The sequence below is a fragment of the Pongo abelii genome, chromosome 6 (assembly GCF_028885655.2).
Source record: "Pongo abelii isolate AG06213 chromosome 6, NHGRI_mPonAbe1-v2.0_pri, whole genome shotgun sequence".
Taxonomy (NCBI): domain Eukaryota; kingdom Metazoa; phylum Chordata; class Mammalia; order Primates; family Hominidae; genus Pongo; species Pongo abelii.
Window position 1 is genome coordinate 131,540,687 of NC_071991.2, and position 13,633 is coordinate 131,554,319.

General features: G+C 37.6%; 1 protein-coding gene across 5 annotated transcripts in view; it reads left to right on the forward strand.

Moving 5' to 3' along the window:
- The window catches only part of LRGUK (leucine rich repeats and guanylate kinase domain containing), a 147,901-nt gene that overhangs the window by 63,097 nt on the left and 71,171 nt on the right, over positions 1–13,633 (forward strand). For all 5 annotated transcript variants that reach the window (XM_054559827.2, XM_054559828.2, XM_063725789.1 and 2 more), the window contains 2 exons: positions 4,577–4,696; positions 12,497–12,593. In XM_054559827.2, coding sequence (XP_054415802.1) covers positions 4,577–4,696; positions 12,497–12,593 — 217 coding nt within the window. The remainder of the gene's footprint in view (positions 1–4,576; positions 4,697–12,496; positions 12,594–13,633) is intronic.

The window sequence follows — 13,633 nt, forward strand, 5'->3', positions numbered from 1 at the left end:
AACCTGAAACAGTTTTTGCACTAAGCTGCGATAAACTCAGCAGGGAGGAGTCGCCCAGCTCGGTGGAACACATGAACAGAGTCTCTCACCTCTGAATTCGAAGACAGATTTACCATGCTTTCTTCATTTCTTTTTAAAACAATCTGTTGGAGCAGATGGCCATTTATGCTATAAGTATAATGCAGAAATTCTATCAATACCCAAAGGCATTTTAAAAATACTTGTAAAATCTCTTGGATATAAATGGCTTCTCTTCTTCATATGGTATTTGCTCCTGTACTTCACATGGCTGGTTTCCCACAGAGAACAAAATGTTTTATTTTGCAACCCAGGACATGATTTTTACATATAATTTAATAATGTAGACATTGACAGTTTTACATGTTTATGGTGGCCCTCTAGGTGAAATGAATTATCATTTATTACATACATCTGGAAAAGCACATTTGATTCAAAAGAGGGGCATTTATCTCCTCATTGTATTTCTATTGTAGTTTATGGTATTGCTAGTTGTTTCATGCTTTAGGGTACATTTAAATAAAAACATATATCAAAGAAATTTGCAGCAGTGTTTGATAAACACATATGTCTTGATCATTTCTGGCCATCGGGCAAACAAGAACAAAGGCCAAGTAGGCCCAGATGTTCCAGGATGGAGTGGCATTCATTGTGGAAACTCATGGACAAAGGACCACTAGCTAGTGTGCAGGCTTGCAATGCCCTTCATACTCTGTCTAGGCCGGTACACAACTCTCTGTCAGCACCAGAAGTCAGGATCCAGGAGAGGAACCCCAACCCTTGGCTTTCGGACTTGTATGCTGCCATTATTGGGGAATCACTGTCCCCTCTCCTGGTATAATTGGGGTGAGGATACAGTATTAAAATGACATGGCCAAACGTTGACTCTGGTCTGGTAGTCATTGATAGCTTCTTACCTTCTGATATGACAAAGTTCTCCAGACTCATCTGGTATATGTCCTGTCCCAAATCTGGAATCAGCCTTTTCTGTAAGAAGCCCCAGTTTTAGTGAAAAATAGTATTTCCCAATTCCAGTCTGGGGGTTAAGATACTCATTGCTACCAGGTTGGTCATTTATTTAGAGGCCTTTTAGTGGAAAGAGCTAAGAATGTAACTCTTTTCATCAATTCATCTGTCCATCCATCCATCCAGTCTATTTGTACCTACCTATATCTGTTCTATCTATATCTATCTCTGTCTGTTTGGGTAGACCTATCTGTGTCTATCTATAGATAGATGGATTAAATACCTCCTGAATTCTTGATATTTACAGTTTGATTCCAAAACTACAGTTAAGCTTTTACTCAACCTCCTTGCTATTGTATGGGCGTTTCCTTTTTTCCCAAACCAAGAAATCTGGTTCTAAGGGACACAGAGGAAGATGAAATTACCAAATCCCATAATTACTCATTTGAAAAAATCATAGGTTGTACCGCAGTGGTATTAGAATACCAGTACTAATACTACCACCAAAATGATTCCTGAAAACATGCAAAATATTTTTTTCTACAGTTTACCCATTTCCTCCCATGTTTTTTATTGTGGTAAAATATATGTAACAAAATTTGCCACTTTAACAATTTTAAAGTGGACAGTTGAGTGGCATTAAGTACATTCATAATGTTATGTAACCATCACCACCATCTATTTCCAAAACATTTTCATTTACCCCAAACAGAAACTCTGTACCCATTAAGCAATAACTCCTGGTTCTTCTCTGCTCCCAGCCTCTGATAAGCTCTAATCTACTTTTGTCTCTATGAATTTGCCTATTCTATATATTTCATATAAGTGTCAACCACCCCGTTTAGAAAATAGTGTTGTACTGTATTTATATTGTCAAAACATATAGCCATCACATACCGTGCTTTCTCCTTCTTTGCTCTTATTTAGTCTTAATTCTCTGGTTAACTACATAGTTGTTGCTCACTACCAGTCGTTATATTGATGTCCCCTTGAGTCACTTTGGTTGTTTGAAGCTTGTTTTCTAGTATTTTCCTTAGGAAGGGATATGGCATCAGTATCCTGTGAATTCTTGCGTGTTGTAATAATGTGTGCCCTTTATACTTGAAAGTCATTTTTGCTAAATATAAAATTCATGACCCACATCTTTTTCCTTGAATATATTAAAAATGTTACTCCATTGTCTTTTGGCATAAAACAAAATCTGATGATAATTTAATTTTCTTTCCCTTATATGTAATGTGCTTTTTTTTTTTCTAATTGGAAGTTTTTTTTCTTTTTCTTTAAAGCCAAGTAATTTTACTAGACTATGTCCTGGTATTAGTTCTGAGCTGATATTTCGGGTATAACGTATGCCCTTTCAATGCGTAGTGTTTTTTGTTTGTTTGTTTGTTTGTTTTAATTTCAGGGAAGGTTTTTTGAAGTATAGCCTCTGTTTTCTGTTCCTTTGGTTTTCATCTTCAGGAAGAAGCTCTCTTTTGCTTATTTTCAATATTTGTCACTTTATTTTTCTTAGTTTTTTTTTGAAAAAATATATTTTGAGGTAATTGTAGATTCACATGAAGTTGTAAGAAATAATACAGAGAAATTCCATATACCAGTCACCCAGTTTTCCTCAATGGTGATATCTTGCATAGCTATAGCAGAACATTAAAACAAGGAAATTGACCAGGAAATCCACCAACCTTATCAGATTTCACCAGTTTTGCATGTATTCTTTTGTCTTTAGTTCTATTTACCTCTGTGCAATTTTATCACATGTGTAGATTCATCTTAGCACCACTACAGTCAAGATATAGAGCAGTTTTATCACAAGGATCCCTTGTAATACTCTATAATAGCCATAGCACCTCCCTCCCTCTCATCTTCCCTAACCCCTGGAAACCACTAATCTGTCCCTGTCTCTATCTATAATGCTGTTATTTCAAACATGTAATATAAATAGAATCATACAGTATATAGCCTTTTGGGATTGGCTTTCTTTTTTTCACTCAGACTAATTCCCTGGAAATGCATTCGAGTTGTTGCATGAATCAATAGTTCATTCTTTCTTTTTGCCATGTAGCATTCCATGGCATGGAGGTATCACGGTTACTTGAACTGCTCACCTGTTGAAAGACATGTGGACTGATTCCAGTTTTGGGTGATTGCAAATAGGGCTGTCATGAACATTCATGTCCAGGCTGTTGCACATGTATAGCTTCAGGTTGCCTGCTCTCGGCAGGTACCCAGTGGCTGTTTTGGGGTTCACTTGCTCTCAGATCTGTCAGATGCTGCCCATTGCTTCCCTCTTCTTCCTCCTGCATTGACTGTAGTATCACACAGGTTTTGTGGGTCCGTGGCTCTTGGCGATACTGTTTCATGTACTTATATGTGTTTCCTGTAGGCTTTTGCGCTCAAGTTTTTCTGTGGGAATTCGGAGAGATTGAAAAACTATGCTGTTTCATTGTTTCCACAGACTCTTCTCAGAATCTACACCTTCATCTTCATAGAATCCACACCTCAGCCATGTGGTTTTTAAAAATTTTATATTTTATTCTAGATTGCTACAATTTGTGTCATGAGTAGAGTTTAAACACTTTGTTCAGTGTGTTGCAGGAGATTTTATTATTATTATTATTTTTATTATTATTATTATTTTTTTTGAGACAGTTTCACTCTTGTTGCCCAGGCTGGAGTACAATGGCGCCATCTCGGCTCACTGCAACCTCCATCTCCTGGGTTCAAGAGATTCTCCTGCCTCTGCCTGCCGAGTAACTGGGATTGCAGGTGTTTACCACCATGCCTGCTAATTCTGTATTTTCAGTACAGACAGGGTTTCTTCATGTTGGTCAGGCTGGTCTCGAACTCCTCACCTCAGGTGATCTGCCTCAGCCTCCCAAAGTGCTGGGATTACAGGTGTGAGCCATCGCGCCTGGCTGCAGGAGATTTCATTAATCGATTCATTCTTTAGTCCAGTCTTCAGGCTTGGCAGCTAAACCTACATTTGTATATCAGCTCTTCCTTATTAACTATCACTTTGAGCAAGTTAATTAACCTCCTTGTACTTCAGTTTCTTCATACGTTAAAAGGGGATAATGACAGAAACATCTTCATTAGCTTCTTGTGATAATTAAATGAAGTAATAGATGTATGACTCTTAGAATGCTTCCTGGCACATAGTAATTGCTCAGGTAAATTTTAGCTATTACCGTTAAGTTGGCTTTGAATACCTGCATTCTAATTCAGTAGTTATGAATATTTATCTGAACTTTACAGTCTTATTTAACTTTAACAGTCTTATTTCTTTCATTGATCAGTTTTGGGGAGGAATATTTCACTCTAGCAATCAAGAACCAATAAATATTATATTTTTCCTTTAAAAGTCACGTTAAAGTAAATTTACATAAGTTCATATTTTACCTTATTTGTTATCTATGCTTTGAATATTATTTTTGACATATAATCAATCTGTTTCTGGAAAGGACAACTATTCTACGCAGTGTCTTATATAGCAAGTGCTCATATAGCCGGGTTAATGATGGCCTAATGGATGTAGTTAATGTGCTGTCTCCCTGACTGCAGCAGGAGAACTGACTCTGGTCCTGTGTTGTAGCACTCTTCCCAGCTTGGACGCCCCTTATCCCATGCTGATACTAGCTGGTCCTGAAGCTTGTGGGAAACGAGAGCTTGCCCATCTCCTCTGCAGACAGTTTAGCGCTTACTTCAGATACGGGTAAGTTTGTTTATTGGCTTGTTAAGACTTGGAAATTCATCCGAATTATTGGAGGTATCAATAGTTCATTTCTAGTAAAATCTCCAATATTGCTGATGTTGGCTATTAATTTTAAGCAAGTTCAGAAATGTACAAAAAACCTTAATATTTAAGTTACACTTTATAGCAAAGCCAAAAGTGGTAAGTAAATGGAATGTTCAATAGATATTAACTGTTGGTAAGGACAGAGCACCATGTGAGTGTTAATCCTTGATGGTAAATTACTGATAAAATCGGATCAATGTGATTACCTGGTTGTGGAATGATAGAATCTTGATTCTTGTGCCATTCTAATCAATATGGTAAAGATGATTGCAAAAGTATACTTCTAGCAATAGAAGAACTTACCATATAGCAGGAAGAAACAAAATAGTTTTTCTTTTTTTTTTTTTTTTTTTTTTGAGATGGAGTCTGTCTCTGTCACCCAGGCTGGAGTGCAATGGTGTGATACCAGCTCACTGCAAGCTCCGCCTCCCGGGTTCACGCCATTCTCCTGCCTCAGCCTCCCAAGTAGCTGGGCCTACAGGCGCCCGTCACCACGCCCAGCTAATTTTTTGTATTATTAGTGGAGATGGGGTTTCACCATGTTAGTCAGGATGGTCTCAATCTCCTGACCTCATGATCTGCCCACCTTGGCCTTCCAAAGTGCTGGGATTACAGGTGTGAACCACCACACCTGGCCAAAACAAAATAATTTTTCTTTTGTCAAGCAGACTGTAAACATACAGCAATGACTCCCCTGCTCCCCCCACCACCCTGCAAAATAAGCAAGCAAACCAGCATGGCTCATTCATGCTGTTCCCCACCTTTTCCATAAAAGGCTTATCGGCTTCTTTGCCTTTTATTATAATGTGATATACATTGTATTTTTTTTTAACTTTAATTTTCCAAATGCTTAACTTAATTCAGTCTCAGCCCAAATCACCCTCCAGGGTTTGAAAATAAACATCTTTTTAATTAAGCGTAATGGCATTTGAAAGCAGGCTTCTCCTGTTGCCTTGCAGTATGATAGCATAAATCACCGTGTTGTGATGTGTGATGGGCAGATCTGTGCTCAGGGACAGCCTCTCCTGTCTGAGCTTGGAACATGTGCCAACGGCACTTGAGCTTCTTTGTCTCTGACAGGTCTTCCTCTTTTGAGGCGTATTTCAGGAGGAAGGAAGGAGAAGGGTCAGCAAGTTTTTCTTTTTCTTTCCTTCAAGTTAGCATTCAATACACTTCAAGTTTTCTGGAGCAAATATTTTGCTTAGTGATGTCTTAATGACCCAGTTAAAATAGAGGAACATATCCGAAAAACTAGAACCATCAAAAAACAAAAAACAGAAACAAACAAACAAACAAAAAAACCACACACACACAAAACTCCAGCTGAGTTTAAAGAGTTTTTTAGAGGCTGAGCGTAGTGGCTCACGCCTCTAATCCCAGCACTTTGGGAGGCTGAGGCAGGCAGATCACTTGAAGCCAGGAGTTCGAGACCAGCCCAGCCAATGTGGCAAAATCTCATCTCTACTAAAAGTATAAAAATTAGCTGGGTGTGTTGGCGCACACCTGTAATCCCAGCTGCTCGGGAGGCTGAGACATGAGAATCCAAGATTGTGCCATTGCACTCCAGCCTGGGCAACAGAACAAGAAGAGTCTCGTTATATTAAAAAAAAAAAAAAAAAAAAAAAAAAAAAAAAGATTTTTTTTTTAGAGGTTTTGGTGAATCAAATTTAGAATTGTCTGTCATCTCTTAAACTGGTTTCCTCTTGTACTTTTTGTGTATGGCAAAGAAATTACTTTTGGATTAGTGGTGCCTGTCAGTGAGCTGAGGATGTGGCTACAAAGATATATAGGACAGCCAGAAAAATAAGTGCAAATTATTTCCTAATGCTATTACAAAAAAACTTCCTTCCCTGAAGCTACACATGTTCAAACAATGTAAACTCTATTTCAAACAGGTCCATTTATTTAGATATTTAAAATTACATCCTTTATTTGAACAACTCTAGGCCACAAACACTATGGAATATTATTGATTAATATATTTTAAACACCCTGAAGTAACAAAAATAAATTAAAAGTTAATGTTAGAATAAAAATATAGAGTACTTTATGTTTCTGTGGATGTACTGAACCTGTTTTAAAAGATAAGCTGAACACAATGAATGGAAGGACAAACTAAGGCAAAAGGGTATATGCTATTTTGCTAATGCGTAAATTTGGAACTTTTTAGCAAACCAAAGTGACCTATGAGGACCCAAGGTTTTCTCCAGTTCCTTTCACATCTCTGATACCAGTTATGTTGCAAATGGTTGGTAGCCCAGTCCTGTTTATTTCTCTGTGATATGCTACTGCTAAGACATACTTTGTTGGATATGTTTTTAGAGGTGTTTATTGAGTCATCATCAAGATTCGGAGCCAATCTGCCCTTACATTCTTATCTGGTGAGGCCTCCCAATTACTCATTTTCATTGAATCTTTTATTTCCCTAATTAGAATGCTTATCCATCATGCTTGTGATTAGTTGATTTAAAGTCTGCTTTCCCTGCTTGTCTGTAGCCCATTGAGGGTAGGGCTCATGTCAGCCTTGTTCACCATTGAGTTCTCAATACCCAGTATATGGCCAGACATTTAACATGTGTGTGATAAATATTTGTTAAATAACTGACTGACTGACTGAGTAAATGGTTGGCTGAATTAATGGCATTGTGTGCAACAGATCATATAAATGACTGTAATAAGAAGCATGGGTGATTTTCCCCAACCTCCACTGATGGAGCTATGCAGGGATGAATGGATTCATCCACTTGTTCATTCTTTCAATAAATATTTATTGAATTCCTCTCTTGTGCTAGTCCCTGAGGGTAGAGCAGGAACAAGACTGGTGAGGTCCTTGCCTTAATGAAATTTGTAATCTAATGGGGGACTCAGACCTTAGATAATTAGTGCTATGTGAAATTTAGGTGGAGGCACAGGATGGCAAAACGGAATCCTAAAATTAGCTTCATGCTCCTGTACTGTTACCTCTGCCACTGCTATTTTTCTCTTCTGGCTGGAATTAGTGGTGAGTAGAAAGACACTCCTAACTGCCCCCCTCCCAACTACAAACTCATTTATCCACCTTCCTCAGAGTTTCAGAAGCACCATCCAACTCTTCACTGTCATCCTCATGAAGGCAGAGGTCAAGGTTTGTTCAGTGGCAAATTATTCTAAGAATTTCATCAAGGCATGGATAAAATACTATGCATCAGATGAAAAAGGATATTAGATAGCTAGTTACTTTATCCATTGAGAAAGTAAGATAGTGCTACCATTATATGCAGCAACTTTCTAGTTACAATAAAAAAAAAAAAAACAAAGCACATTCGCACATTCTCAAGGACAAATCATTGCTCTTGTTTAGATTTTCTTTTCTATTATTCTTTATCCAACATAAGTTTTATTGATTTTTAATTATGTGAAAAGAAAAAAGGCATGCATAGAGTCTCATGGTGAAACATAAAAGCATTTACAAAGGCACTTTCTCCACCATTTGCTTGAATCATTTCTTTCCTTCCTCCTCATTTAATTTTTTCCTGGCATTTTACTTCCTTTCTAAATTGCATGGACCCAAGATCAAGACATTCAATGAAATTTTCACATGCTAAGTTGCATATCCAGATATATAAATATTGAAAACATAACTCAGTCACATAACAAATATTGGTGCGGCTGAGAGATTTTGCTGTAGTTAGGTTTTGATTTTACTATTTGTTTTTGGTTTTAGAAATATGTTGAATGTTCTTTCTTTACCAGTATTAGTTAAGGGTGACCTGGAGATATGCATTTACTTTCTTCAAAGTCTCTCTATTGATTTCCAGCTGAGCACCCCACAAATCAGTGACTTCCTGGAAAAGTGCCAGATAATGAGGGCAACACAAAACAACATCAGCATGCCTGTTTATCTTCTAGATTTAAGGCCATGAAAGTGATCTGAATGGCCCTGAAAGAAAACCTTTATTCTTTCTTAGATCTCTATTTTATAGCCATCTCTATTTTCATAAACTTCTCATGATGTAGACTACTAAATATATTTTATTTTTAGCATTATAATAGAGTAAAATAAAAGACCACAGCTATTTAGTTACATGAGATGATATGAGCTGTAGCAACCTAAATGCAGTCTCAGCTAAGGTGTCTGTTTATACACATGTGACAAATTTGTAGAATGGTTCATTTATTCATTCAGTATTTATCGAGCACTGTGCAAATGCTATATGCTGGTGATGAAACTGTGAAATGAACAGGCATGGTTCTTCTTCTGCTGGCAGCTTACAAAATAGTATGGGATTTAAACAGGTAAATATTAACAAGATAGTTTGATGGGTGCTATGATGAGGGAGGTAAAGAGCCTCTGGGATAGAAATAAAAGAGAAGTAGGAAGTGGGGCTTGAGCTGGGTTTGTATTCTAGGCAGAGAGGACAGCATATGGCTCAGCTTGAACTATCAAGGGAGATGGCAGAAGATAAGACTGGAAGGACAGACAGGGGCCTGGTCATAAAGGATTTCTAAACAGGGAGGGGAATGGCGTGATCACATTTGCATTTTAAAAAGCGTATCCTGTTGGCAGTTTGGAAAAGGGCTTAGGGAAGGAAGTCTGGAGACAAGCAGACCAGGTAGAATGTAGAATGACAGGTGATGATAGCATGAGTCAGAAAATGGTGTGTAGTTACTGAAAAGTGGGCAGAGTAGTGGCTTCATGGAGTTTGATACTTAGATACAGTATGTTCTGGAATCTTTTGTGTGGAGGATCACTTAAATTGTGTCCAGCAAGCTATTGACATATATTTGCATTGGGTGTTCAGACCAATTTCATTTACCTCCCAAATTCCTCTAGGAATACCTGGGCTTTTGTGGCTACCCATTGATAGAGCTCACTTACTAACAATGTGACGTGCTGTAATGTGCTTGAATTCAGATGTGCTCAGAGCCAAGCCTCTGCCTAAATATTTGCAATAACAAGTTCATTATTTCCTGAGGCAATCTGGTTCAGAATTAAGATTCTAAATCTGCATGCTTCTAAATGACACTGAAAAAAAATACTACTTCCTCATCCACCTGCTAGCTCTTCTTAGATATCTTTTCTTCCTGTTACATTTCCCTGGATATTTTGGGATTCCATTATTTAGCCTGGCTTTCCAATTCCTTTTCCTCTTGATCATCTCCTTTCTGTGAACTTGGTTTGGTAGTAGCTTTAGTGACACCTGGCCATGAATTGGCACCCTTAGACTTTTAGGACCAGAGTTGAAGTCTGGGGTTCATCTCTAACTTAGTCCTTTTCTGTGTTAAGTGAAATCACTGGGATTATGACTCCCATTACAAACCATAATTTAACTAGTAAATTAATTAGTAAATAATGAATATGTGGAAAGATTTAGACAAGGGAAAGGAAGAATTTTGAAAGTCCCGGCTTGAGCAAATTTCTTTGTCTAGAATTTGGTATCATTTTTCCTATGTAAGTTTAGTGAAATGTTGCCTTCACTATGAAGCATTTTCTTTTTGAGATGTTCATATTTTGGCAGTGTATAACATGGTGAACATTTCTATATGTGAAAATTGGATGACAAATTAAAAAAAGACACAGATCATCTTAGGTTCTTAATAGGAAGTCTGCAGTGGCTGCAGGTTCTGTCATCAGCGTTCTGCACATCAGTGGAGCCATCTCTTTATTTACCTGCCGAGAAGCTTCAAATTGCTCCTTTGTTTTGCCTTTCTTTGAGAAATTCGGAAGAAATTCTTGCCACTCAATTCCTTTGTTGAGAAACGTAAGTTCAGCATAATGTGTAAAGGCTATGCTAAGGGTTTGCTGCAAGGGTGCCAAGCTATTGATTTATCTTCCCTGACTGTCAAGGACACCAATAGACAGAGGGTGTCAGGTCTCTGCTAAGGCATGTGAAGAAATGCCAATGTATTCAAACAACAAAACAAATGCCACAGTGTTTTGACAGCCTTCTCTTAGAATGTACTCTCTTTCCTGAGTATATAATTTAAATATGATGTTAAGACCTTAAAATTTATTAATACAGTTAATTCTTAAGTATAATGGAAAGGGAGCAGTGGTATGAATTATAAACATTTATTTGTCTTTGACTTTGCAGTGAAGAGCCTTTCGAGGTTGCAACTTTACTCTCTGAATTAGTATGATATTAACAAGAATTGACTTTTGAGTCATCGTGGCATTGCTACTTAGTAACATTACTTAATCACTGTGCCTCCAGTTTCATTATTTGTAAAATAAAAATAAGAAATAATACCTAGCTTATGGTTTTTGTAAGAAATAAATGAAATAGCATGTCAAGTGTCTAGCTAGTCTCATCTCTTATTTTATTTTATTATTTATTTATTGAAACAGGGTGTTGCTCTGTTGCCTCAGCTGGAATGCAGTGGGGCAATTATGGCTCGCTGCAGCCTCAAACTCCTGGGCTCAAGTGAGCCTCACACCTCAACCTCCTGAGTAGCTGAGACCACAGGCACATGCCACCACACCTGGCTAATTTTTACATTTTTTTGTAGAGACAGGATCTCACTATGTTGCCCAGGCTGGTCTTGAACTCCTGGGCTCAAGCAGTCCTCCTGCCTTGGCCTCCCAAAGTGCAGGGATTGCAGGAATAAGCTACGGTGCCTGGCTCTCATCTGCTATTTTAAAACTACAGGAAAATCTAAAAATCAGTTTGCATTTCTGCACTTAACAGTGGAAGGCAGAATTATATGAACTCAAGAGTCCTAGTGGTTGGGACCACCATATTCTTGTTGTAGGACCAACACTGGCCTGCTGTGTGACCTTAGAGGAGTTATTTTTGTAGTCGTCTATAAAATGGAGTTCTTAGCAGCTATTATCCACTTCTCATGTTTCATTTTTCATTCATTTTACAAAAATTTATCAAATGCCTACTATGTGCCAGGCATTGGGAATGCCGTGGTGAATAAGACATTGTACTCCCCTTTAGGATTCATATGTTCTGCTGGGAAAGATAGGAAAAAAACAGATAAATATATAAAAGAAAGCAGTTCTGGGGATAGACAGTAGTTGAGCGGTGTGGTGGGATGGGGAGGCTATTTCAGACAGTGGAGAGAAAAGGCCTCTTTGGTTGAGCTGAGACTTCCATTCAGCATTGGCACCATGGATTGCCACAGGAGGTTTATACACAGTGTTGATATGGACCAAGCACAGGGCACATGAGATAGATTTGCCCTCAAGTGGTGGAGGGGATGGGCCCTGAACATATAACTGGAATGCAATTGGCAAAGACACTAAGGCTGTGGAAATATAAAGAGATGAATAATCCAGCCATAGAGGTCAGGAAAGGATTTTTGGAGGGTGACATTTAAACTGAGTTCTGAGAAACAAGTAGGCCAGCCAGGTGGAAGGAGAGGACAGCCTGTGGAAAGGGCTCACAGATTAAACATGAAAGCAGGTGGGTGGAAAATAGTTGAGTGATAAGTATCGATTTACTTCTTAAAGTATTACTACATGATGAAAAAGGAAGTGGTTCAGAAGGTGACAAGTAATAATGAGTAAAAATTTGGTAAGGATAATCCAAATTTTGTATAATCCTTATAGATGATAGCAACTGAATATAATCTAGCACTTTGAAACCAACATATTCTCACAACTGTATTACTTTATGATTTATGATTTGTGGATTAACTTCATTTTTTAAAACATACTTTATCCTGAAACCTTTTCCGTTTTGAATTTCAAGTTAGAAATAGACTAGGTGATCTGTTTTATGATTTCAGGGCCTGTCACACCACAAGACCACCTTACTTTGGAGAAGGGGATCGAGTTGATTATCATTTTATCTCTCAAGAAGTTTTTGATGAAATGGTAAACATGGTAAGAATGTTTGCCTTTGTTTTTATTGCACAAGAAATACACGTTCTCTGGCAAAAATGTTAGGAAATAGTTATAAATAAAAAAGGAAGAATTAAGTTTTGTGCTTGCTATGACAGGTGAGTTCTTACTGGGTTGTTTTTTTCTTAAAGTGCTTAATACATCATTCTTCACATGCTTTTTTATTTTATTGTCTCAGAGAAAATATTGTAAATTTCCAATAAAAATGAATCAGTAGGCATTTTAAGGAAATAGAACTAAAGCAGTATGAAAAATACTTGTGATCTGTACTTATCAGTTGCTGCTACTCTTATTAGTCAGATTTACTCAAGAAAAACAGTTCTTACAGAACCGATGGTGCACAAAGCTTGTAAATTAAGTATGTCTGGGGATTTGGGTATTCTGTCCAGAGAGTAGTCTTTCTGTGTATTATCTGTGGTGCTTTCTAATTGTTACAACCCTAAGCACCATTTCAATATGGTGTGTCCCATTTAGTTGGCTTGTTCTGGACATGTTACCTTCCATGGTCATGTTCCTGTTTGAGAAGTTCTCAGTCCTGGAGGCCAAGCAGTTTACTAATGCAGATGGCAGCCCTTGCTAGAAGATGGGAGATGATCCCTAACTTCTTTGAGGACTATGTTTTTACAAGGTCAAGGTAGTTGCCGTGCATTAGTCCATTTCACAGGCACTCAGAACAATCTTGTTTAAGTTTTGGGTTTTTGCATTTGTTTGTTTTTTACTGAAACCCTGACAATCTGGTTATTGATAGTAACTCAAAACACTCTTGTCTTTGAATTCATTTTCTTCAAAACAACTTATATGTTCCTTCTTGGCCTTCACATACAAACGGAACCCTCATAATCCTAGCATGTTTTATCTGTTGAAAGTGTATGCTAATGTAAATATGTATCTGCCCATGACTTCAGTTAAACTGAAGTAGTAGCTCATATTTTCATCACGATCAATGAATCTGTAAACCTTTTGTTTTTACTTCACCGTGGCCCTTATTTTTGTTTATATCTTCATTGTTTCTATCACCAAGT